The sequence below is a fragment of the Sceloporus occidentalis genome, unplaced genomic scaffold (assembly GCF_023333645.1).
Source record: "Sceloporus occidentalis isolate IW3139 unplaced genomic scaffold, rSceOcc1.0.p SCAF_32, whole genome shotgun sequence".
NCBI lineage: Eukaryota > Metazoa > Chordata > Lepidosauria > Squamata > Phrynosomatidae > Sceloporus > Sceloporus occidentalis.
The window spans coordinates 3624848-3651339 of record NW_028317012.1 but is presented as its reverse complement, the minus strand read 5'-3'; the positions used below and the strand labels follow the sequence as shown (position 1 = coordinate 3651339).

General features: G+C 41.4%; 3 protein-coding genes and 1 non-coding gene across 5 annotated transcripts; 1 reads left to right on the top strand and 3 right to left on the bottom strand.

Annotated features, from left to right (window-relative positions):
• Positions 1-343: 343 nt before the first annotated feature.
• LOC149298538 (breast cancer metastasis-suppressor 1 homolog) lies at positions 344-7235 on the bottom strand. The gene is made up of 11 exons (XM_089487370.1): positions 7207-7235; positions 5879-6000; positions 4058-4148; positions 3795-3922; positions 3172-3251; positions 2273-2369; positions 2079-2171; positions 1566-1630; positions 951-990; positions 735-858; positions 344-467 (listed from the first exon to the last, which is right to left on the bottom strand). The coding sequence occupies exons 2-11, from the start codon at positions 5982-5984 to the stop codon at positions 344-346; spliced, it is 948 nt and encodes a 315-aa protein (XP_089343496.1). The 5' UTR covers positions 5985-6000; positions 7207-7235.
• A 2450-nt stretch (positions 7236-9685) lies between these two features.
• Positions 9686-11107, bottom strand: LOC149298537 (beta-1,4-glucuronyltransferase 1-like). Of its 2 annotated transcripts, XM_089487399.1 has the most exons (3): positions 10964-11107; positions 10028-10927; positions 9686-9877 (listed from the first exon to the last, which is right to left on the bottom strand). In XM_089487399.1, exons 1-3 carry the CDS (start codon positions 11105-11107, stop codon positions 9686-9688), a joined length of 1236 nt encoding a protein of 411 aa, XP_089343525.1. The 2 variants fall into 2 exon arrangements, with proteins under 2 accessions (XP_089343525.1, XP_089343524.1); XM_089487398.1 differs by having other exon boundaries at positions 10028-11107.
• A 751-nt stretch (positions 11108-11858) lies between these two features.
• On the top strand, positions 11859-11940 carry TRNAS-GCU (transfer RNA serine (anticodon GCU)). The gene has a single exon. It is a non-coding gene; the product is annotated as a tRNA-Ser (tRNA).
• Positions 11941-14383: 2443 nt separating this feature from the next.
• On the bottom strand, positions 14384-25878 carry LOC149298535 (equilibrative nucleoside transporter 2-like). Its single transcript, XM_089487369.1, has 12 exons — positions 25850-25878; positions 25130-25211; positions 23613-23797; positions 22656-22795; positions 21274-21408; positions 19271-19368; positions 17394-17481; positions 17187-17302; positions 16862-16967; positions 16550-16635; positions 15087-15286; positions 14384-14495 (listed from the first exon to the last, which is right to left on the bottom strand). Exons 1-12 carry the CDS (start codon positions 25876-25878, stop codon positions 14384-14386), a joined length of 1377 nt encoding a protein of 458 aa, XP_089343495.1.
• Positions 25879-26492: the final 614 nt, after the last annotated feature.

Here is a 26492-nt window from a genome sequence, read left to right as displayed (position 1 = left end):
ACATTTTTAGTTTTCACACCCAATATTCTATTCTAACTAAAGAGTTGTGTAGAAGTCCCAGCTCTCTAAATGTTTCCACCATCCACACAAAGCATCCAGTACAACATGCGCACAAATACATACTAAACCCACCTGTTAGCACCCAGTACACAAACACACCAAAATATTCCAGATTCCTCTCTAAATATACAGAAACCCAAACTAGATCCTCATCCGCAGATATCTAGGCATATTAACCCCTTAATGACAACGTGTTGTCCTTAAACCCATTGATGACAATGCATTGTGAGGCCGTTCATGTACGGGCTTTGTCGTGAAAGGGGTTAAAGAGGACCAGCAAACTTTATTTCCCCGCCCTCCTGACGGAGTATTTGCCCTTCTGTAGTTGCGACACATAAATTTTCGTCTTGCTGCTGTCTCCACGTCTCAGCCAAACCTCCCCTGTGCTCACTGCTGTTATAACAGCCCTGGGAAAAAAAGGGATAAACTGTTAATGGGACTCTGAAACAATCAAAACAGGTTCCAGGACAGAAAGGAAGAAGAAGAAGAAAGAAAAAACACCAGATTGACCCAACATAATACATAGCGTGGGAGGGATAAACATTTTCAACTCGCCACTTAGTGAATAAACCCCAAACGTGGACAGCTATTAATAATACATCTAGAAGGGATACAGAGTGTATTGAAAGATGAGGTTGTTTCGTGTGAAATGGGCAGGAATGGATTTCTCTTACTGTGATGGAGGCTCATCCTTCATATCTAATATAATGGCTTCTCCTTTGGTAAAGCTCTCTCCCTCATAATACAGACAGCCATCTTCACAGCGAGCGCTAAAATGCTGCTTCTCAGCCTTTATATCTACGGGGGAAAGAGAGGGAGCTAACTAGGTAAAACAAAGAAAAAAGTAGAGAAAAATGGCAACGAGCTTCCACCTAAAAAAAAAAACTTACTGTCAGATTTCCTTTTTTGAGGCGAAACTGCAGCCTTTGCCTGAAATAAAACAAAAGGGAAAAACTGCATGGTATACGGACCTTAAATAATGAACACATGAATTTGACAAGAAGGCTCGACTCACAGCATGCATTACACTTCTCTCAAAATGTTCCCTTCAGTGTATAAGGCAACAAAAGACATCCATACAAATCAACAAGAATTGTACTAAATCCATCTCACAGACTAAAATCTATGGGCTAAGTAATACTTATATACTGATCTAAACACACACACACATATATACATATATATAATATATATATATATATATATATATATATTACACACACACTACTGTTCAAAAATGTGGGGTCACTAAGCTGTTTTCACAGAAAGCAAGGACTTTTCTAGCTTTCATATAATTGTCTGTTAAAAAGGTTCTAGGAGGACCACTGTTACGCCTATGAAAATATTCTATTAAAAATCAGACATTTCCAGCTACAACAGTCATTTTCAATATTAACAACTGGCTGGATTTCTGATCTGATGAACAAAATCTGATTTTCTTTAAAAAAAAAAAAAAAAAAAAAAAGTGAACCCAAACTTCTGGATATATATACATATATATATACCTTTTTGATAGCAGTCCAGTCTTCTAATATGTCCAGATCCCGCAGCATGTACACAATGTATGGACCTGCAAGTTGTGTTAAAGATGGGTTAGTAACAGAGGTGAAAGGGGATCATAACGGTGGACATGGAAATTCTCACACAATGGATCTCTGCAGACAAATACTGCTCTTTTTCACTTGGCAACATTGCTTATTTCTTATAGTCAGGGAGGTATTATACAGATAAAGAAATGTAGACAGACCAGGGACAGTAAGTATTACTTTTCCATCAAGAACTAATGGGTTGCCAACATAAATTAATTGCCACGATATAAGAGTTTTCTTACTAGCCATATCTATTAAAGACAAAATGCGTGAAAACGAGTGTACGGTAAGAAATCTGCCAATCCCATGGGAAAGTCATGATAAAAAAAATTATACATTTATACAACGTAACACTATGGCAGTGCAGTTTTGAGTAAGGGCATATTATTTGTTGGTGCAACACTTTAACCAAAAAAAGAAATAGGATACCAGACACAAGAGGGACTCTCCGCTTCTTCTCAGATCGGAAGGGATCCCACTTCTTGCGGCTTCTTTTGGATCTTAATTCTTCATCCCACCATTCTAACGAACAGTAAAATAGTGCAAAGAGTGGTGTTTTATAAAGTAACGCAGAATTGAAAAACTATCTTTGCAAAGAGCACCAATATGTAACACGGACACACCTGAAGAGATATCTATACTTTGACGGTCCTCCTCCAGTCTCTGGATACGCTCCAGCAGCTCACATTGCATATTATCAAACAGAAGGACCTTTTCACTCTGCAAAAAGAGGGGTGGGCTAACTAAATACAAACAGCCACAACTTGCAATGGCCAGCCACGAGTCCAGTAGGTGCATACATGTCCTGCACTCATAAAAGGAGAATTACCAAAAGCACTGGAGGTCTGGGGCAGGAAATTGTTTCAACCCAACCCACACAGGAGATTGGGACCTCGCTCGTACATACCTTCATTGATGCTTGCGCAGCACATACTGTTCTTTAATGTAAAAGTATCAGGCCACTGGCTGCATGTGCAAAGTTTATTGGCTGCTAGCCTTTAAGGGGACGCACCAGCAGCCAATCAGTGGCAACAAATGATCAGAGGAGAGGAAAGCAGCTGCAGCAGCAGTGCTGCAACTTCTACGTCTGTATTTCTTGTTAATTTTGGAAGTATATATATATATATATTAAATTACTCGGCGTACTTTAGTATACATTCTTATTTAGCGGGGGTGTCAGTGACATTAATTGCAGGTTTTTGTCCCCAGTCTGGCCTGGAATTCAGCTCTTAGGGCAGTCTACCTATAACTCCAAGTGACTCCAATTCACTCTACTTGCATCGCCAATGCCATTGCTTGTTAAATTCTAAACTAGAAAATAACCTCTAAAACAAACAGGATTATTGTGGTTATTATAACATATGAGGAATAAATATTGATGATGATTTTCTCTTTCAACCAAGAACCAATCACTTCTGTGTTTTGTTTTTTTATGTATTATTTAGATTTGTCTCCTTTGGCAAAAAGTACAAAGATATGTTTTAGGATTCTTAATGAAATGAGATGTGAAGAGTCCACTCACTTCCAGATGTTGCTTTGCTCCCTGCAGCTCACATTCATGGCGATTATTGATAACATCCAGACAAAACCCCTTGTAGATACCTACAAAGTACAAGGTACAAGTCATTCCCAAGAAGAAACTCTGCACCTATAAAAAAAAGAGTCCTGCTTAAACATTAATATTATGAATTAAAAGATAAGTGATGACTGGCCATTAAACAAATATTGAAAACAAAAGGAAACACATTCACTTACACAGCTACACATTCTGGGTTCCCGCCAATTACAACATGACCTGACCTTTAATACAGAATGTGCATGAATGAAAGACGTAATATGTTGCCTCTGTAAATACCGGAAGCTGTGTTGGCAGCAAGTGTTAGACATCTCGATGATCTGGCAGAGATCTGGCCTCATGATTACATTTCACCCGCTACCTACACTGGCTATCGTACCATATTAAACCAGTCTATGTCTAAAATTGCAAAAAGTTAGATTCAAAACCAACCAAAGAAAAGAAACAATTTTATTTTGTAACAAATTACATCTTAATGTTTTGTGTGTAAATATATATATATATATATAATATATAATATATATAAAATATGTAATTAATAATTTAATTGTTTACTTAATAAGTGTTACCTGCAACTTCAATCCTGATCTTCATATTCTTCTGCAGGTCTGCTAAAGGGTTAATATACTCCATAGCTCTCCCAGAGGTAACCTCCTCTAACTTGGCTTTCAATTGGTTCAGTCTTTCCTTAAATAACCTTTAGGATAGATAAAATGCGAAGGAGCGACAAAGAACAAAGTCTGTGAATTATAAACAATAAGGATGCAGGATCGTGCCAAGAAATAGATCTAAAAGGCTAAGCAGTCCCCCTCCCTAGCGCACAGCAACTCACTTCTCTTTCAGTTCAGAGAACTGTTTTTCCAAGTGGCACATCTCATCCAGACATTCATTTCTGCGACGCTCGCAATCAAGATCATCCATATCTGTCGGAAAACAGCAAGAGGCAATGATAGATGTCGCACAGGTTGTATTGAACCAGACCCAAGTTACTACCGAGTTAAAGCCCAGCCAACACCGCTACGTCTACTACAGCAGAAGTATAGATCTTCCGTAATGACCACGTATACACAGACCACCTTGCAGCATAAGGAATTTAGAAGTTATAGGGGAAGTCTCATTAGCTGCAACTTGATGACATCTCAACTGAGAGCTGCCACCTTTTAGCTCTTCTGAGAGATAAGAAGTAAGACATTGTCTAAAGAGAGAGACAGTTGTGACCAGGTTACGATGGTATAAACATCTCATCTTGCCTCATCTATTTGAAGGGCTAACCCAATGCGCTTCTCCTTCAAGTCGGACTTTGGAACCCCTGAATCATTATAGCTGGACCGGTGAGATGACTCCGGCAACCTCCTCATTTTAAAGGCGATATCCTTAATCACACAGCACTTCGCGGATCGGTGATATAACAGTTTCCTCTTATCGACTAAGAATAACATTAAAAAAGCTTTTTTACGTTTCCATGGTAACAATCTTTGTGCCTGCATTTGTGACACATTACAATTAAGTGTTCCCACAAAAAAAAATGAAGAATAAGGAGGTTTTGTACTTGTGTAAAGACTTATTTCTGGGATTGGGACATTTAGCATCACTAGGAATGGCGTTGCTGATGCTGCATTGAGTACTGTGTTTTATTCAGCGGACTAAGTGGAACAGCATAATGCTGACTCAGCCCTTTTCTGAGAAGCTCAGTGTGGTAGCTCCTTTATAATGCAGGAAGTTAGAATTTTTAACTCAGAAAGCACATTCACAGATCAGTGTAATGGGATTTCGCTCCCTGGAAAACAAAATATGTGATGTCATCAATAAGTGGGGCTTCGCTTTCCAGTTAAGTACAACAGGAGGTCCCCCTCTGAGACTGGAAGAGCGGAGATTTCATAGATGGCAAAGGAAGGGATTCTTTACAGTAAGGGCAGTAAAGGTATGGAATTCACTGCCAAGGGAGGTGGTGTTATCAAATATATTAGATGCCTTCAAAAGGGGTCTGGATATTGTTTTCTAGAAAAAAAAAAAAAAAACCCTATTAAAGCTGCTTCCTACTACTACTGACATACAGGGCTATAAATAGAATAACATTAATATTTTAGTGCTTCTTGATCCAAGGAGAGATCCAATTGCCTTTTGGAGTCAAGAAGGAATTTTTCCTCCAAATGGCAGAATTGGAAGTAGCTTAATTAGGGGTTTTTTTGCCTTCTTTTGGATCATGTTGAATATTGGCTCTGTATATGTTAAGTCCAGAGCAGGGCTTGTCCAAAAACCCAGAATGGAGGCCACCATGATATATAGCGGTGCCTGCGGGTTTCACCTTCTGGACACATGACCCAGCTCCATACACAACTGATTCATGTGATCAGCAACCAGCGATACACAGAGCCAGCTTTTTCTTATGCACTGCTGGCAAGAGACGTTCAGTGGGGTCATCTGAAGCTGTCTGTCAGATCCTGCACGAGGACCGAGCTTGTCAAGCACCGGTCTAGAGGTTACATCCGAAGAAGGGTCATTGAAGCCCTGAAAGCTAAAAATAGTGGGCCTTTATAATGTATCACTAAATTCTTTAGACTATCTTCTCGGGGAGCAATGCATCCATATTTCTGCATATAGGGCAATAGCTGATTATAATCAGCTAATAAGAAGACCCGACTGAAATACGCACCAGAACTCTCCTCCTCGGAGTCGGACTGACTCGCACTGTCCTCCCCATCACTGTCAGCCTCTTCTTGCCCATTCATCTCTTCTGCAGAGTCTGCCTCGGCCTCCATTCTGGAAGCAGAGATTCTGTTGGGGAGACATGAGGTTATAAGACTCGGACATCACAGAAATGAAAACTCGCCTGCTCGGAGTGTGAATTATAGTACCCAGGTATACCATATAAAGGGGTGCCCAAAAGACAGGGGTTACCCATTAAAACCTTTAGAAAATAACAGGAAAGAATGCAATAATCCTTGCACGCTGTTATAAATGATCAATATGTAATAATCAGATATGCCAATTTACGTTTCCATCCCCAGATGGGATTGTCGGCAGTTCCACGCACTAAAAACTTTTTTTTACTACTCTGATGATGACCCTCCTGGGCACAAAATGTACATTGGCAGATATGGTTAATCCAGTTTGATAACTTACATGATTTTTGTATTAATTTGTGTCATTTTCTGAATGTTTTCAAAAGTTAAACCCCATCAGACACAATAAATGAACAGGGAAACCTTAGCAAGCACTACACATACAGGAGTGCATTTTGCATGGATTCTTGTATATATTACTGCACACAATTTTGTTTGTTTTTAGAAAAAAAGGAAACTTACCCCCCCCCCCAGAAAACACACTTCTGCATGCTTTGATGTGTCATATACTGTTTTATATACATACTGGTGTGTGTGTGTGTGTGTGTGTGTATATATATATATATATATATATATATATATATATAATACATAATGGTGCAGTTATATATATCATATACTGTTTTATATATATACAGGTATGTGTGTATATATATATATATATATATATATATATATATATATACACATAGCCATATACAGTCCTAGTTAGGTACTTCTCCATAGTATACACTCAGTGTGTGTCCCTGATGGTTTTACCTGCTGTTCATACAACAAGCTCCAGGATCCTATGAAAGTCATTATTTAGGGTTGTGAGAGAATGAGGAAGTCATGACGTTATGTTCATTGTCAGTATATTTCCAGTTCCCTGTCATCCCAAGTCACTTCACCCGGCCCCCTACGACAAATACTATGTAACGCTTTATTACACACAGAACTTATAGCACATGTTTCGATGGAGTAGTTTCTTGAACTTAATACTTTTATGTCACACGAGAGTAAGTTATCCGTTCTGGATCGTGACGTGCACAATTATTTCCCATTACATCATTGCAGGCACTCAGCATTAACACAGCACTCTACCCCCCCCACCCCACGTTAACCTATCGGCACGAGATATAAACATATATACAAATACCTTTAATTAGGTATCAGACCCGCCTCCCCTCTTGTATCCCCTTTCATTTACTTTTCTTTGCGTCTCCCGTCTTCCTCTATTTCTAGTGACGTCACGATTAACGTGTCGCATGAATTTTCTAAGACAGACAGTCATTGAGCAAATCAGATGCAAAGGACCAGGGAAAGTGGCCAATCATACTTCACCAAGGCGGAGACAACGCCCGGCTGCAGCTTTGTCGTTAAGACAACCTATTGGCCAATTATAGCGCAGCTGACAATAGAGTGTGAGGTAGCGGCAGGAAAGTACACGCAAAGTCGCCTGCTGCAAGGCATTGTGGGACGTTTAAAGTAAAATGTGGGCTCGACATTTAACTATTTGAGTGCACCGGGATTAAATGTGATATAACCGATAGGGGGCTCTGCTCGCAAGTTTACAATAGCTGTGTACTTCTTATACCGTATATATACTGTGTATATTTGCCAGTGATTTCTTTATAAAATTGTATATTTTAACATAAATGAATCAAGTTTTTTTTACACACATTTGAAGCGCTGTACCTTGCCCTAGACTAAATGATTCTATTACTGTCACAATGGGGGTGATGCATATAAACATTCCTGGGAACTTTATGGCTCCGGATACCTGGAGTCCCCTCCGCTTGGGGGATGCGAACAGGAAGTCCCCCTGATGTCACGGAAAAGGGTGGGGAGTGGGGGGCTTGTCATAACCCCACAACCCAGAGTTTTCCATTGGAGACCCCGAGAAGCAGCGCTGCTCATGGAGTCTCCGGGCAAAACCCAGAGAGTTCCCTGGGAACTCCTAACATTTGGCCCGGAAAGCTCCAGCTCCCTGAATCCTCTGGGTGGCGGGAGTGGGGTCCTGACGCTCCCCACTGCCCGCCCATTTCCCCTTTAAATGGGGGTGTTTCCAAATGGAACACCCCCTGATGTCACTGTCAGTGTGCAGTCCTGGCTGCATCTCGCAAGGGTAGCCGGAGCCCAGAGGTTCCCATGTATGCGTATAAGTGCATGATAACAACAGTGCTGAACAATACATAGAAACAGGATTAGTCTCAATAGACTTCGGCTGCAAGAATAATGTAAATAACGTATAGTTAAATCAATGAGCTTTCTTTAACGTTTCCTCACCTTTTCAATTATGCATTACGCAGGGCCAGCAGAGGTCTTCCTTGAGAAACTTGCTAGTTGTTGGCCATTCATAAAGAAGTGAAGGATTTAAAACCAGAACTCTCCGCTTAGTGAATACACAACTTTTATGGCTTGTGAGCCACATTCTTCCAATAACTATTGGCTTTTCACATACAAAACAAGAGATTACACGCGACCAAACGGAGACGTCCACTAACCCCACACACCTACCACAGAACTATATGGAGTTAAGGAGTATTAGGACAGGACACGGTAAACGAGGGACAGTTCAACAGATCACATAGTGTGGACATTTTGCCCTGAGAGATTATAGCGAGGAAGCAGAATAATCTCTTTTCATTCACAGACCTACTTTTTGTCTTGACTGTGACACTCAGGATACTTTTGACCCAGCAGTGCATTTCTTGACCCTGTATAATGTATAATGCATAGTGAAGTCAAGGAGATGAAACGTCGAACTCTACGTTTAACCGGAGAATACAATCCCCTTCCTTAGAGATAACTAAAGGGACATTTCAACCATCATATATCCGCTCTTCGGCCGAACAGAACTCCTGCACAGCATTTAGTTGGGATGGGCAAACATCTCCATCTCCCCTCTTTGCTCGGGGAACGCGGGTCTGTTCAGACCACCACACACCTGTAAAAAGTGCTGCCGCTAATTTCAATGGGAGCGCTTTCCTGCCACTAACTGACTGCTTCAAGCAGCCAACGGGTGGCAAGAACATTCAGACAGTGGAGGAGGAGTAGGAGGGAGTCTTCTGTGTTTTGGAATAATGATTATTAAAGTACTTCATTTTTACAGGCGGTGTCCCTTTAAGTTTATTACTGGACCGAAGAGATGCTTTGTACAAAATATTTCACATTTTATTAAACTAATATTAGCAAATGACAAATAAAACACTTCACTTATGGAGTGTGAAACAATGAAGTCAAATAAAACAACTATTACTTCCTGAGGGACATTTGCATTTTTTCCCCATGAACTGGCTAACAAAGGATTATTTCTTACATTCTTATTCCAAATATATTCATAATATAATACTATAGATCCAGTGTAATACTTAACAGTATAGCAACAGCTTAATACATTGATTAGAGTCCGTACTTGTTTAAAAGGGAAAGGTCACATTCTATACAAAGATACCGAGGAGATACAATCAATAAATAGTTACAGAAGGGATGCTCAGGTCTCGGGGTCAGGCGTGAAGTTCAGATTCCTAAATAGAAAATATAAATTTTTTTTTCCCTTTTACACTCAGGACACGATAAGGAAAAATATAAAGCACAAACACCAAGTCCAGCCAGTCCTACGGGATTAAATCATATTAGCAACGTCGGCTTGAGTCGGGGTATTTATTCTTTAGTTCTTCCTTAAAGCCTCTATACAGCTGACGGTTCCTCCGGTTCTCTGCCTCTTTCTGGCTGTGAAAGTCCCCAGGTGACTTGTGGCCTTTGTGAAGCAAGAAGGCAGAGTCCAGCACAGCAAAAGAGAAGCCAGCCATGTTCAATTCACAAGCCTAAGGCAAAAAGAGAAAGGTCACAGTATCAACTGAAAGTATACTCTAAAGCATATACCATATGCAGGTTATTGCACCCCATTAGTATATGTACAGATATCTTTTTGTCATTCATCGGCCACAAGCCCTTCTCTAATCTCATGTCCTTACCTGGCTAATTCTGTTAAAGCCATACTGCTTGAACCTCTCATCGTAGGGTGGCACTTCAGCACCTCCAATGTAAAATGGCTCCCATGGGTCCTTCCAGTCCACAAGGTACGCAACACTCAGCTTGGAAGTGCTTTCCTTATCCGGCAGGTTTAGCCAGTGAGAATAATTTGTAGGTGCCTGGCACTTGGCACACAGCTCTTCATAGAATGCCCGCACTTCGCCTACTTGGTAGAGTCGCAGGAGTTCCTCTTTGGTACCAGGAAGACGCCGAGTATGACGGATCTCAAAGGCAGGCACCACGAACACCGTACGGGGATCTACCCCCCCAGCTATGAGAGCCAAAAATCCTGCCCTCAGTCCTTCACTGGGCACCATATCAATGTCTACCACAAGGGTGAACGGAGCACTTTTAACACCAGCCCTAGCAACATTTCTCAATAAGTTGTTGGGGTATGAGGCATTTCCAGAATAGTTTATCACATTAGTGCCCAAGCCTGACGCCTTGGCAAACACCGACTGACATGTACGAAGACGGGCAAACTCTGCCTGGTCTTCCAACTCTGGAATGGCTGCCATGTCTCCAGACTGGCAGACCAGGTGGAAGGATACCCTTTGCCTCACAGGGGGACACAGTTGAGCCAAGGCATACGCTAGGACTGTGGCCAGCTTTGCTTGGGCAGAACTAGAAGCAAAGACAGCCAGTGAAATCCTACCATCCCACCGCTGTACCAGCTCTTCCAAATGCCCTAAGTTGCTAAGGCTTGCATGGGATGCCAGGGCAACATCTACGTTTCCCCAACGGCCTTCTTCGTGCGTGACCAGATTTCGGTAGATCCGGTACTGCCCGCTGGCATCAAGCACTCCGCCACCAGCCAAGACTGACTTGAGGTGCTCTTTGTGCTCCTTTTGCCATCGTGACTCCGTGTGAACCGTGACCCCATGGGCCGGGTGAGCAAATCTTTGCTGCTGCTGTCCATGTAGATTGGACAGGAGGGATAGGTAAAGAAGCTGGAGAAGGGCAACCAGCAGAAGGGCCACAAGGGCCACCCGGAAAAACGAGCAGCGTACAGTAGGGGGCATTTCCCAGTCTGCAGCTCCGACTCTAAACAGTACGCCTATATCCCAGAGCACGGGGGGCACATTTCAATGCCCATTATTTTAATTTCTCTGATTACAAGAAAATCAGAGGCTGTAACATTTCCTAAATGGATTCACATATCCCCAAAATATTTATTTACCGACCACCAGACACAAAAAAGGTGTTTCTCACATTAAATTATATTCCCAAAACCAGAGATCCACTAAAAACCGAACAGATCTATTAAGCCTCCGGATTTGTTTTCATAGCTGAAAATATACTTATAATACATGTAATGCAGCAGTAAAGTGCGCACCATTCATTACTAATCACGAACCCGAACCTGCCCGATGTGTTATATACGCAACCCAATCAACTGATCTTCCATCCTAACAGCCTGAACACCATTCACGAACCAAGAGCCCGCGAATACAAACCCACCAACAACACTAAGCACCCGATTGAAGCAGCTCCGTTACCCAGCATTCATTCGATGCGTACCAGTGCGCACGGGTTTACTGCAAATACCCTGCTGATCGTCCCTTCATATCTCCAGCGCCATCCAGCGGTTTGGAGGGGGAATTACAAGTCGGGTTATGGAACTTCGGTTTATGGCCGTCTCACAGCACTCGTACGCTGGGGAAAAGTATTAATGTATAGATGGGCGATTTATTTTATATACATCAAAGAGTAACGATTCGCCGATGTCCGTTTAATGTATATAGAATGAGTCAATCCAGGGCTTACGTATCTGACGAGGTGGCCGAGTGGTTAAGGCGATGGACTGCTAATCCATTGTGCTCTGCACGCGTGGGTTCGAATCCCATCCTCGTCGGAGATCGTGTGTTTTTGTGTATTTGATTTATTTCGAGCACCAATCGCGCAGATCCTGCTGTACATTATTTCCGTGCTTCATTTTTATCTTAACACATCCAATATAGAAACCTAAACACACGTTTTAAAATTGACAGATTATATCTGAATATCTAGATACACATCATAACTCCTAAATGTTAGGTAGAGAGTACCCATATCCCTCTAAACCTTTTTAAGCGTAATGAGTTTGGCAGGTGGCCCAGGTACCACATGGTGAATGCAGTCCTTGAGCCCACCAGCGGTTCCTGAATCCTGTGTCTGGCCTGGTGTGACCCTCCTTGGTGTGTCTTAGGCAACCTGGAATTATTTAACAGACACGTCCAAGCATCAATGTCTTTATCCCCAGGGTAGCCTTAGAGGAGCACTCCTGCCACCCACCTAGACATACCTTCATGGTGCCGGGGTACAGCTTCGGCCCAGTCCTCCATGGTGTAAATGGGCTGGTAAGGGAGATCTTGCTTAGAAACTGAGCCATTTCTCAGCAGTGTACCCAATAGGGTGATTTCCCCCTGACTGAGCAACAGAGAGACGGTAAAGAGCCAAAAGTCTAGAATAAGCGCCATGACCGGCCTGCTAATATAGTCCTCGAGCCAGCGTTGGCAGGGGTTTCGTTGCCTCTACCGCTGCCAACCACAACACATTTCTTCATGCATTATAAAGGGCACATTTCTTAAAGAAAAGTTGAGTCGACCCTCTTTGATACATAGCTGAGTAAGTCAGTGCTTGTTATAAAGCAGGCGTTACTACGAGGCCAAGCTATCTTGTTACCCTTCATTATATAAAGTGAAGACATGGAGATGAAATTGCGACATCCCGGTTCTGAAAATTCCCTCTTCGGGAAATAAACCCAGTGGTTTGAGAAAGTGTAGGAAATGTTCACCATCACTCACCACGGACCTTTATCTTAAGAAAACTTACAAGTATGCAATGATTTTATTGTGTGTATACATTAAAGAGAATAATAATAGTGTGTAGGGGACCTGTATGTTTGATAAATAATGTAAGTGTTGTATGTATCATTGTGTAAATAATGAGAAGTCATGATTATTAATTCACAGGACGTTCTTTTAAAAAAAATGTTTTATTCATATAAAAATAAGTCAATAAAAGAAAAATACAGAACAGTTCCAGTTTTTCCCAGTCATTGGAAACACAAAAGGTACAGAAATGACTAAATAAATATTCAATATTTGTATATAACTCCTCATGAAATGAAAATAACATTGCCGTTCCTATAGTAATACTTTCCAATGCGATTTATCAAAATGATTACACGTTGATGTCACGTTTACACTTCCAATTACTTCATATTACTGCGCTCACTAATAGCTTCTAAAGAGGGTCTCTTGTTCTTTCCCAAATCCTTTATTTTACACTTTAATTCACTAAATAAATCTAGGTAGTTTTTTTTACACAATAAAAATACATATGTGTTAGAAACCCACTTTGTGTGTATAAGGTATATTATCATTTTATTCTTTTTTTGATATTTTTACAATGATTCCTTTGCAGTAAGTTTTTTTCCTTCTCTTTCCGTCAGGTTCCTACTTCTGTTTAGCAGCAGGTGATTGGTTCAGACGGCCTTTATAAGGACTAGGGGGGTTAAAACTAAAACAGTAGTGACGTCCCCAATCTACCCGAAGGCGTAGACGCTCTACGTCATTACGGGATGAAAAATGGCTACCTGGATCTGCCTTTCCTTTATCCACGGAAGGAGATTTTATGGCTTAAGTCAAATACAAAATATAATTCTTTTAAAACTAGCAAAATAAGTTTAAAATAACACATTTTAAAAAAAACAATAAAAAGTCTGGAGTATGTTCCTAAAACATTTGACAATATGGCATGTCTTCCTTACAAAAACATTCCTACTTGTCCCGGAACACAATAGTTTACAAATTGCATGCAAAAAAAAAAAAAAATCCCTTAAAAGTCCTATAATAGTAATTCCTACCGTTTATAAAAACTAAGATAAACATGGTTGTGCAGCACTGAATGACTAGGGTATTTATGGGGATGGTTTAGGTAAAACATCCCTAGTTTTCATGGTTTTCTTTTTAAGCGTCTTTACAAATAAATCAGTTTGGTGATTTGTTGGATAAATAAAACGTGTAATTAGAAAATACATTTCTAAGTAATCCTATAGCAACCCACCCCACTGCCGAGGTTATTAGTTTTGTGAGATATTAAAATAAAACAAAATCCTTCCGATGTCTATCATTTCCACAACTAGTGGAGCGGTAAACGAGCGAGTGAGCGGGATGGTAATGGCAACAGATCTCAGGGGGTGGCGATGCTTCCCGGTACATTTTGTTGTTGAAGGAAGGGAAGCAGATCGGGATCCCGGAAGACTGCGTGATTGTTGGTCGGTGACATTGAACTCGCTCCACCAGTCTTCCTGCTTATAACAGAGCTTTGAAGACGAAAGATAGCGCTGCTCCAAGAGAGAGACCCAAAGCCAGGAAGAAGGTCATGATGGCACCTGTTATCTCACCCTCATGCTGCTCCACTTTCCTGGGGAAATAATAAAGAGCGTGAAGAGACAGAGGACACACATTCAGAAATACACCTCTCCTTGATGGAGAATGGGGAAAAGTCTCAAAATAGGCAGATGGTTAAAACTCTAAAATCAGTCCATTAATATCCAAGTTCATGGTACCTTTTAACCCCCCCTCCCCAATTTTGTAATTTTTCCAAGGGTTATGTAGAAGAAAAAAAAATATTCAGGAGCAAAGTTTGAGACGTGGGCTTAACTCCACCGCAGCCAACAGAAAATCACATATTATATATATACACACACATATATACATACACATACACACTCCTAAATGTCATTCATATATAACATGATCAAAGTAACCTGAGAGAAGAAATATTCATTGTGCCTCTATGTTTAGAAAAAAAATTAATTCTTATCTTAGGAAACATCTTTGTGAAAACAGAAAAAATGCACGGCCTACAATTTGGCCAAATATGACAAGGACTCCCTTTTTCATGTGTAAATATTTCAAGCGAAGACATTTTTCGCATTCTTCTAGTAACTCATAAGAAAATGTAGCAGCGGAGCCTCTACTTTACTTGTAGGCAGATATTGCCGGTACTTACTTGGGGGCCAGGCACATCGGCAGAGAAATGCAGTATCCATTGCTGACCGAAAACAAGATCATGAAGATGACAAACCAGGCGTCGTGTGAGAAGATGGTAGTGAGGTAGTTACGGTCGGTAATGTTACACAGCATGAAGAGAGGAATGAATATAACACGGCAGCACGCCAGCAGAGGGAGGTATTTACAGTCAGGGCCAGGCTGTGGGAGAAGAACAGAATATGGTTAAGAACACCCAAGTGAACACTGCATATTTACTTTGGAAACCAAGGCGGTAAGACAGGACGCTTTGACAAATCATTGGGTCAAACTGGCCTGAAGTGCGCAGCCTAGATTAACATGGGCTCGTTGCCTCACACGCGGTTGGAGAATGTAATAAAAGTGGTATACACATAAGCCGTATTTATCTATATATATATATATATCCCTAGTTATCACTAATATCACTAGTTGAGGTGAAAACTCACTTGCCTACTCTGAGTATGAATCTCTGTACATAAGGGCAACTTATCGCTGCTCCAGAAGAGCCCGGCCTTTAAGCTTTCCATTTCGCTAATGTATTCGTAACCAGTGTGAGAGGAGAGGCTGCTGGGGGCACGACTCCCACCATCCTCAGCTACACAACAGCATCTTCACTAACGGCTGCACAGGAACCCGGTGGAGTCATGTGAATGCACATCGCATCACATGACTCCGCTCAGTTCCTGTTCCTGCTCAAGCAAGGCAGAGAGGAAACAGTGGCCCCCCACAGAAGTCGGCGAGCGGCAGCAGAAGATCTGCAGTTCAGGTAAGGTGGGGGAGTAAATGAATGAATGAATGCATGTATTGTGACAGAAAGCAGGGGATGATAATGGAGGGAGTGTACTTATCCCCTTATATTTTGCAGGGTGGTTACCCTCAATAGTTTTTACCAGCCCCAGGGAGATGAGTTGTTAATAATGGAATTGTTGGATGTCTATTATTTGTGTATTTTGGGTCCCTGGGGTGGAGCACTTGGAGAGTAGGGCGGGCCGGTGCTCCACTCCACGTTTTGTGAGCAGCCGAAGACCAGCAGGTGAGAATCCAGTCCGAAGATTCACGGTTACTCTCCTAGAACTCACCTGGTTCCACTAATTAATGGGAGAGGCAGTTATATAGCCTCCTGATCTCAGTGCAAGAGAGATCATTTGGCTGAGAGAGGGAGAGGGAGAGGGAGAGGGAGAGGGAGAGGGAGAGGGAGAGGGAGAGAGCGAGAGCTGCCAAAATACTGAGTACTGCTATTATTGCATACAATTTATTTTGTTTGTTGGAACGGATAAGCCGCCCAACTGCAGTTAGGTTGGAGAACCCTGTATTAGTTAGTGCTCACGAGAGCAAGGCTTTTTGTTTTGATTTAGGACTCAGCAAGTAATACAGCCATCAGGTTAATTAACGGCACATGACACAAAATATTAAGAACCAGCAGCGGATGATAATCATACTAACCCACAGCGTGTAAGAGGTAATGCTGCGACCGATCCAATCCATAATGTTAAATATAAGAAAGCAGCAGACGGGGTTAAAAAACTTGCCTGGAGAAAAAAAAAAAAAAAAGTCACAGAGGAAGGAGTCTGATGATACATACAAGCCTATTCACTAAAGCCCAGGGAGTTACGGACACGGCACTCGGTATATCGGCTGCTTGTCCCGGTGCACACAGGCAAGAGGAGGCTGTTTTTATGTATTTTAAGGACTTTTTTTTTTCTCTCTGGTTTATCTGTTGAGGTTGAGAGAAAAAAAAGCAAGAGACACACTTACGCCAGGTCTTGTTTTCTGTGTTACTCTCAACATTTGCTGTAATCGCAGGGTACACCGAGAGCGTTACAGTAAACCCAATCACCAGCGTCAAAGCCATTACCCAGATCTGGAGAGAGATGATAAAAGAAACAATAAAGTAAAAGAACAAGGAGGCAATCGCTAGAGCCGCATACATGGTACGGACAACTGACAATTCTAAAAATCCCATATACATTAAGGATAGATAGCTAAGGGGACAGGGGCTTTTTCATGGGGAAACAGAAGCAGGAACTATAAATCTGTTTCTGAGTTTATATTATTTATTTGCAGAAAGGGAAATCCGTACCTTCTTCAAAACAACACAGATGGAAACTTTCGGTTTTTCCTCCCCGGCCACACCAGATTCAGCCTCCTTCAGCAACAGTACTGCTTTCTTCTGACCTTCAGCATCTCCATTTACCTCTATGAATAAACAAGGTTAAGCTGAAATACTGTCCACAGTCCCACATATTACACAGTAACCCTAGAATGTATTAGTTACCTTTCTCTGTACCTTTCTGTAACAGTTCAGCGTCTGTGTCCACCTCGTAATTCTGGGAACTCTTCGCGTTGGATTTAGAGATGTGATACTGAGCAAATTCCTGCATCAATAAACATCAAGTAAGACGAAACGCAAGATCACCTTCGTTCAAACGTAAAAGTGTCAAGGCATGGGGGTACAGAGATGCCCAGGACCGTGACATAGATGAAGGCTTGGGCTGGCGTGTGCCCTGGTGTTTGTTTTGGTCATTATTGAATCCTAAAAGGTAGCTGGACGGGACCATTGTATATAAATATATATATTGTATATATCTTTGCATGTGCCAGGGGTCAGCAATGAACTTTCTTAATATTCGCAAAGCATCACTTTTCCACTAATCCTTCCATTCTGAGATAACTAAAAGAGGGCAGCGTCTGCAGCGTTACCCGTGATCACGCGGCTGAAGTCCGATGTGAGCGAGCGGTCAGTGTAAGGCAGATGGTACATGTGCATGCCCTCCTAGCCTTATAAGTAATTAGATTCCTATACGGCTAAGATTATCAGCGCATTAAACATTTTAAGGACATTCCATGTAATCTACACGCTGACAGGGACCTTATCTATCCACTGTAACACATGCCTTTGCTACACATCTCCGCATTGATGATAAGCATGCTGAACGGTACAATCATACCGCGTGGATACTCAATGATAACATATAAGTCAAACAAACACTCAAAAATGGAATAGTGCGCACATCAGGCTTATCTAAACCTTTGAAGGCTGCAGAAGTAAAGGTTTCAGGACACAATACGGCATATTTCTTGCCATGTGCAAAACGTTTGATTTCAGGTTAGTTACAGAAAGTGATGATGCAAGGCCCATACAACCATGTGTTACCCAAATGACCCTCCAGCCCTCATACACACTTCAATGCATACGACAGCCGCAGGGTTTACTGTATATATTTCATGGCGCCCACCTTGCAAATGCATGGGGGGAGTCTCCTGAATCCTCACATATGCATTCGCCGGCCCTCCAGCTATCTTCTGCGAATGAGATGTGTTCGAGGAAATCTATTTACACGAGATATACTTTACCAACAGTCAGCGCTAACCGTGGCTCGGCACATGGTAATGGTCGGGGTCCCTCGTGTGGAAATAATGCCGAGTACCTTAATAGGCGTTCTTATTATACATATTATAGTGTGTCTGTCAGGGACAGTAAACTGTCGCTTTAACAAGGGGGGGGGGCACAATCTTACTTTCATATGTAACACTGTTGCATATTTTTAGTTACTAGTTTCTACCTTCTTTTATTTAGCTGTATTTATCTTCTCTCAGTCCGACTGAAAAGACTAAACATGGCCATATCTTGCTGCCCAGTGGCAAACAATAGACTGCCTGCATTACACTGCTTGTGCCTCATGCTGTTACCTAAATTGCTAAGAAGCACAGAGATGAAATTATATTTATAATTATTATTTATAGATAAGGATTGCCAGTCACTGAACTCTGGGGCTCACTATAGGCTTCAATCCAAATCACTCAAATAAGATGAAAACCGCTTTCTCAAATAATTTCAAACTAAAGAAATCAATATTTAAGAAGCTTACAGAGATGAAAACAACCTAGCATGAGAATATTTCTTGCAAAGACTATTTAGCATTTTTATTATTATTATTTATTTTACACATTTACCCACTTGGGAGAATTAAAAAATATCTGGAAAAATGTATAATTAATGTAAATAATACTTTGTTATAATCAACAAAAATATAAAATTGCCAGTTTATTAAAACAGAAGAACTAGTATGCTTTGTGTACACAGCACTGGCAACATGTTTGTTTATTTTTCAAGACTTGAGAACATGACATAGCAAAATATGATATATATACAAACATATTTACCAAACGAGACAGCAGGAGGTAACACGCGATAGAAACGAAAGTGCCAAAACATGGAGCGATAAAGTACCCGAGGGCCGTGGTCTGCACATCTGTCCCACCTGAGGGGGTGAAAGAGAGAGCTGTGAAGATCGAGGAAGAAAGCGTGCCGCGGGAAACGGAGCAAACGAACCGCAAGACAGAGAAATAAGAGAAACAATTACTCGAGAGTGCAGGGAATGAAATGTTATCGCGCGAGAAAAAAAAACAAAATAGGCAAGAAATAACGTGAATACACATTCTTATTATTGTATATCGATAAAATACCAATTTATTGAGGATATGTGGACGCCGCAGTGCCTGTTGATTGATGGCACAGCCGGTGAGGAGCAGCGTCGTCCTGCCACTATCCTGCCAACTTAGAGCAGAAGTTTCAACGGCCAGACTGTGCCAAGAAATAATACGGCTAAATAGAACATACTTTGACCTGTTTCTATTCTTATTTTTCTTGAGTGTAGCCAACAGTAATATTGCCGTGCTATTATTTTTAAAGGTTTTTGCGTTTATTTTTAATGATCCGATGTTCGTTACTTAATACGTTAGAATGAATGTTTGACTGCGGGACACGGTGGCAAATATAATATTAAAATCAGTTTCAAGCAGACCCTGGTTATACCGACGTTTCCTGAAACAAATCTCCCAACTGATGCAAAAATAGGGCATTGGAGTAAAAAAGGAAGGGAGGGAAATTGAAAAAAGAAATCCCTTATATCCCGGAAAGTGCATTATTATGTTTGGAAAGGCAATTCTCCTTTATGCAAGATCATTTGAATATATATCTCTAGCGCTAGACTGATCATTATGGTTTCTGATTTTTTTTCCTAACTGTAGAATACGTTTTGTGTAATTTTACTCCAATATGGGTTTTTTTTGCAAGTAGGACAATCAAGTAGCAACAAAGTCTCATGTAAACACATTTCATTAATTGCAGCTAAAACAGAGAGCCCCCTTTGCTCTATACATTTTGGTATTTTAAAATAAAAGGAGGTAGGATGACGTATTTCATACAAAGCTTTCATTTGGGCACCAGGATGGCATTACGGACAGTTTCAATGCCTGCCCAGCGTGTACCAAAGCACATAATTACAGCCAAATATAGCAAATGACTCACGATAACAGCATCTAATGATTTGCCATTTCTAGCTCCCTTATAATAAACATTTTCATCATACTTCAGCGGTAGAAAGTATCATTTATTAAAGCAGGCTTGAACAATCCAGGGCAGTAGAAATCTTTCAGTTTAAAGTAACTAATGCTTGTATTACCTTAAATAATCGTAATTATCTGTATTCTATGCAGAGGGATTTGTCGTGCCGCAATATCCATTTTTTTTAAGAGCTGCAAAGTAGTTATTTTTGTTCATTCGGATACCTCATCCTCCTCATTCCTCTACGGAATGATTGGAAGAACTGCTGTGCTAAATAAATGAGCGGCAACACAATGCCTGCTATCTGCTCCTTTCTTCAACAATTCACACAAAGTTATTACAAAGGAGAAAATGGCTAGGCAGCCACTGAGCGGTTAGGTTATAAATATAAATAGGGAATGAGAAGAGAACTGCAGAAGGCAAAAGAAACAAGCCAGCTTATCTATATATAGACAGAGGGAGGCGCAGGGAAAATAAGCCAACATTTTTGCATGCAGACAGCTTACCGACCAACGTGCCAAGTTTGTGCTACTAAGTGACTCACAGAGGCTTGCTAATAATGAGGTATACAAACGGGATCAGAAACGAGGTGCCAAGACGGGCAGAGAAAGTCATAAAACAATTGACACATGCATGGTTGGACAAAACATAGAAGCCAGAGAGAGTCATTATAAGATGGAAGATACCAGTATGTTAATGTTCAGCGTATCTGGAATTTAGATAACGAACCGGAAAGGCTGCATAGAAGTAAAAAGTAGGTCAACAGTAAAGAGACCTTTAGATAATTATGGAGTATAGAGATTCTGAATGGTATACTTACTTGACATGGACAGCAGCATAGCCAAAGGAGCCAATGTCCCAGCCATTCCCTGACCACTTAGTAACATACTGCTGTACTTCTGGGGGAAAAGGGCCAGCAGACCAAACAGGCTGCCCTGCAAGATCGCACAGAACGCTGGGAACGGACAGACGGAGCAAGGGGTGAACAAAGGGGGGAGAACAACATTTAGAGAAATGGAGGGAGGGGAGGAGACAAAAGTAATAATTAGACGGTAAGTTCAGCAATACTGCATTGTATGTACTTCATATTACAACGCTACTTCAGGATCTTCGATATTCATTGGCACCATAGACAAGGATTCCAACACAGGGGCTTCTGAGTAGTCATCTGTAGTGGCATTGCTCAGCTAAGGGGTGTTTGTTCAGGCAGCCAGAGAGCCCATCTGGCAATTACTGTGAAAAGCTAGTTGCTGATTTTTACAACACTAGAAATACTAAATACAAAATGTCAAAACAGTGCTTAGTATCTACAGCGATCAGAAAAAATAAACGAACCCTTAAACCTTCCCAGTGCTGGGGGGGGGGGTAAGTGAACCCCTGAATTTAATAACTAGTCAAACCTCTTTGGCAGCAATAACCTCAAACAAGTGCTTTCGGTAGCCGCGGATGAGACCAGCACAACATTAGGGGGGAACTTTGGATCATTTTCCGTTACAGAAATGCTTAAGCTCAGCCATATTCCTAGGACGTCAGGTGTGAACGGCTCTCTTGAGGTCATTCCACAGCATGTCGAATAGGTTAAGGTCTGGACTCCAAAAGGTGGATTTTCTGTTTTTTTTAAAACCATTCTGTAGATTTACTTTGATGTTTAGGGTCATTGTCCTGCCGGGCACAGCCACTTCTGACACCATCCTGTATGATATCTGTAAGTCCTGACTCGATGGAGAGTAACACCACGCTTTATTTTGTGTTTTAATGTTAAGGTAGCTCTAAAGCAGACCTTCAATCCTGTTTTGCTGATTGGACTCCCGACTTAGTTAGCTTTTGTTGAAGTGATTAGCCTAGGGGGTTCACAGTTTTCCCAACCCACACTGTGGATGTTTGAATGATGTATGGCCATGAATAATTTGTGTGCTATTAGTTAAAACAGATTGTGTTTGTTCATTATTGTAACTTAGATGAAGATCGTATCATATTTAAGACAAATTTATGCATTACTGCAGCTAATTCCAAAAGGTTCACTTAGGTTTCTGGCCACTGTGTGTACCCAGCTGCATAATTGAAAATTACATTGTAACCAAATAAAGAAAAACAAACAAAGAAAGAAAACGTTGTTTTCTACTCCTCTCTTAAGTTGCAAACTTATTGTGGAGAATGGACACAAAAACATACAGCAAACCGAATTAGGACAGGAATATTTACCATTGATAAACCAAATGGTGGCCATTGTGACGTCAAAGAAGCTCTGAGGGCTCATCTGAACCGTAACAAGGACAGCAGTAACAATGAAGAGAAAAAGGATGGCCAGCATGCTGCCTGCAATTCGGACCCGTTCTGGTATACTGAAAAAGACAGGGAGGGTATAAGACGAACGTATTACAAAAAACGTGACTCCTGATGCGCAACACAAGAACTGTCTAGCTCCCTTCTGGTAAAATAATCCAAAATGATCTCATATTATGGCTTAATATCAGCAAAGCTTTTTATAAATATGTCATTAAGTCTATAGTGGATTTGTGTACACACCTCGCTGATTATAAACACTTGCTAATCGTGTACAGAAATATAGCCAGACAGGACTGTATCAGCTCTTCTTAGCAGGATGGAAGCATTAATTACAATATAATGAGATCATAGTTGTATACTAAAATAAAGTTAAACAGCATTAGATTTTTTGGTGGTGAACGGCACTTACAATTCACCAACATCAATTATGGGGGGGGGGGGTTGAAGTGAGTTTTTGCAAGAAGAGCTTGGTCAGCCCTGTATAATGCATAAATGAGTGATTTTTCAGCAGGCCCTGCTCACAGTAATATACTCAGGTAGGTGGGAGAAATCAGAGATTACCATTGTAAAGTATTAATTGAGTAGAGGCACATCAGGAACGAAAAGGGTAATCTGCCAGAGTTTTGCAGCAGAAGGGCTGCTGTCGAACCCCCACCTCGGGACCTGTGATCTAGGCTAGTATATGTCTACTTAAATGCTCTTGCAGGTTAAACATAGCAGAGTGTGTCCCCGTACTGCATAATCACATAAATGTGTACAACCTGCAACTCTCCTATTAAATGACTAAAGCCCTCTGAAAAGGGCATGGACCCATACTAGCTTACTAGGGGGAAAAGTGACTGCGGGGCTTCCCGAATAATGCATGTGCCTTACCATGGATAAAGGAAAGAGTTAAGGAGCGTACAGAGCAGCAAAGGAAGCTGGGCCAGAAGTGTCATCCAATTACTGAAGTTAAATTCGTCCCCTGAAGAACGCGCTCCCTCGGACGAAGTACCATTCTCAGACAAATCAGAGGAGTTCACAAACGTATTCTCTGGCTGCAGGCGGTACTGGAAATACTGAAACATGAAAACACAAAAAATGTACGAATTACAGTGCAGGTAAAAAGTAAATATGGCATTTATTCTGCAGTAGTTGTGTTTTGATGGGTTTGATTTAACTGTCCATTGAAAGCCAATAAACTGTATAACCATACTTAACCCCTTCAGTCCCAGGAGTTTTTGGTAGCTCAAGCCCCAGAGCAATTTTGCTATTTTTGCGGTATATCGGTTCCCCTTTTCTGCAAATAGTGTATCCATGTAAACTATAGATTGTTTGTTTTTTCAAGGAGAGAGGGGTCTTTTTTATACCATAGTTAGATAATTAGCAGAAAATTTAAGATGAGAAATATAGTAAGAACTAGCAAAAATTAGAAAAAAACAACCCTAAAATCCTCTCCAAATGTATCAATTCAGGTGACTAGATTTCAGAAATACCTCATTTATATAGAATTTCCATTAGGTATGATGGGATTGCAGCTAAGACTATCTTATCAGTGGTATTTGGGCATTTTTCATGCAGCTATTTGGCCACCAATCAGTCACAGGTGGCCATAGAAATTATTTCCTGCACTTTTTTTCACCAACACTTTTTTTTTGCACAGGGTATGTGTTACGGCAGAGAAACCCGACCAAAATTGTTTAGCTGCATCTCCTGTTTACGGAAATATCCCACATCCTTCGTTTTTTTTTCTCCTTTTTCTAGAGAGCTTCTCACTCTCCTCCGTGCACCGATCACACTGTGATCTCCATAGACTTGCATTGGGGATCACAGTGTCCATGATCAGTGCGTCTAGATGGACCTTGCAAGGGATATCCTGTCCACCAAAGACCTTCCGGGTGACATCAGCAGTGACGTGCCCTGAAGGGAATGCCTGATCGCGCAATTGGGCTTTTTAACTGTAATGGTTTTCTGGCGCGTGCGTCAGCAGCTGTTACAGGAGATCGGGCAGCAGAAAGCCAACAACAGCCTGATCCCCTGTGTAGCGACAGGGATGCGTCCCTGCAAGAAAGTCAGGAAGTACCTGTAAGTCCTAAAGACCTTTACTAGATGCATTTTTAGGACGCACAGGTACGTCTATATGGAACTGAAGGGGTTAAACTATCTTACTTAAGTTCCCTTCAGGATAAGAAAAGGATGTGTTTATTCAAATGGTAGCCTTGCAACTTGTTGCCAGAATTCCACTAAGCTCCTGTCACAGGCCAGCTGAACCAGGATTTACCATATTAAGCAAACATTGTACAAGAAATGTGGTAGTGCAGAGCATAGGAAAAGAGCTAAGGTTACATATTCCCCATACACCTGCACATACAATTACCCATATTAAACATGTCTATAAGCGTGCCACTTACAGGAATAGCAGTGATGAAGAAATTCCAGGGCAAAAGAGTTCCCAGGCCCAAGATGAAGAATATCACTGCGACCATACAGTACCTATAACACAAAGTAGACAACAAGTTCATAAAGATTTAATAACCGGTTGAAACTAGCTGTTGCACCTATGGATGGAGCATAATATAGGTTCAGACACTTAAGAGAGAGATTCCCCAAAATAACATCACAAGCACTAACACAGTGTGGCCATGGGAACGTTAAATGCCAACACAGATGTGTGGTTATAAGGGAACTGCATTATTTGTACATCAACACATTGAACAAAATAGGAAACCTGGGTAATACAAGCTGACATTAAATATGGCTGATTGTCACTTTTTACAGAAGAGTGAGGAGATCAGGAAAGGTCTTCTATTTCAGAGCAACATAAAGAACTTGTTTCTCCGGAAGCAGTAACCTGTCCTTTAGTAATAAACGCCCTTGGCTACAGAGGGAGAGAGAAAGACTAATGAAACAGGAGAGGGGAGGAGGGTGCTAAAAAGGAAAGCAGCACAGAGAAGAGGATTACATAGGCAGAGATAACACCGGGGACAAGCAGTGAGAAGGAAACAGAAAAATGCGAGGTGAGTGAGGAAAGCACAAGGGAATAAGGATTACCGAAGGATCTGGAGAAGGTGGTACCGGAGCAGAGAAGGCAGCGAGATGGAGGAGGAAATATAAAACAGTGGATTACTCACTTGTCATTAGGCTCATCTTTACGAGACATCCTGCAAACTGTCCGAGGGAGCTCTGGATCCCGAACTAAAATCCTGCGGAGACTGTCAGGAGATGAGGAGAGAGTGTCACGTGGATATCTCCAAAATCCAGAGTAACTCAGAAATAGGCTGAGCGTAACCCAGCTCCTCCCTATGTGCAGTTCCTCTCTGAGCTGCCCAATGAGTCCTCAAGCTCTTCCCCTCCAAACTCCCTTTTAACCCTTTACACAAACTCTGGCACTCACCCATCTTACAGCAACCTTCCTATCAAACTCATCCAGAGCCCTTTTATCTTCGCTACTCCTTATCCTGCCCCCCCCCCCTTTCTCAAATGTTCAGTAACCAACCGCCTCCCCCATCTCAACCATTTCTCTTTCTTGCAGCCCTTCCCTCGCTACTTTTATCCCTGTTGTTATTGTTAAAAACGTACAAGGTATTCCTGAGTGATGTATTACAGCTTGTTGATACAGGAATAATCAAAAAACAATAGAAACACTTATCTTGCAAAAATGTCCCCTTGAACCAGTGATGCTGGGAAAGATGAAAGTCCCCAGAAATCCCTATTTCTAAAAGGGAATTCCTGACCCAATTCACAACCCATAAAAATAAACACGAGTGGAATGAG

Coding starts and splice junctions, on each gene's coding strand:
- LOC149298538 (XM_089487370.1), bottom strand. CDS start 5,984: ATGGAGGCCGAGGCAGACTCTGCAGAAGAGATGAATGGGCAAGAAGAG. Junction 2,370..3,171: donor GAGCAAAGCAACATCTGGAA/GTGAGTGGACTC, acceptor CTCTTTTTGCAG/AGTGAAAAGGTCCTTCTGTT. Junction 2,172..2,272: donor AAGTATAGATATCTCTTCAG/GTGTGTCCGTGT, acceptor ACTGTTCGTTAG/AATGGTGGGATGAAGAATTA.
- LOC149298537 (XM_089487398.1), bottom strand. CDS start 11,107: ATGCCCCCTACTGTACGCTGCTCGTTTTTCCGGGTGGCCCTTGTGGCC. Junction 9,878..10,027: donor GCTTTAACAGAATTAGCCAG/GTAAGGACATGA, acceptor TTTTTGCCTTAG/GCTTGTGAATTGAACATGGC.
- LOC149298535 (XM_089487369.1), bottom strand. CDS start 25,878: ATGTCTCGTAAAGATGAGCCTAATGACAA. Junction 19,369..21,273: donor TATGCTGCTGTCCATGTCAA/GTAAGTATACCA, acceptor TCACCCCCTCAG/GTGGGACAGATGTGCAGACC. Junction 16,968..17,186: donor TCTGTGTTGTTTTGAAGAAG/GTACGGATTTCC, acceptor ATCTCTCTCCAG/ATCTGGGTAATGGCTTTGAC.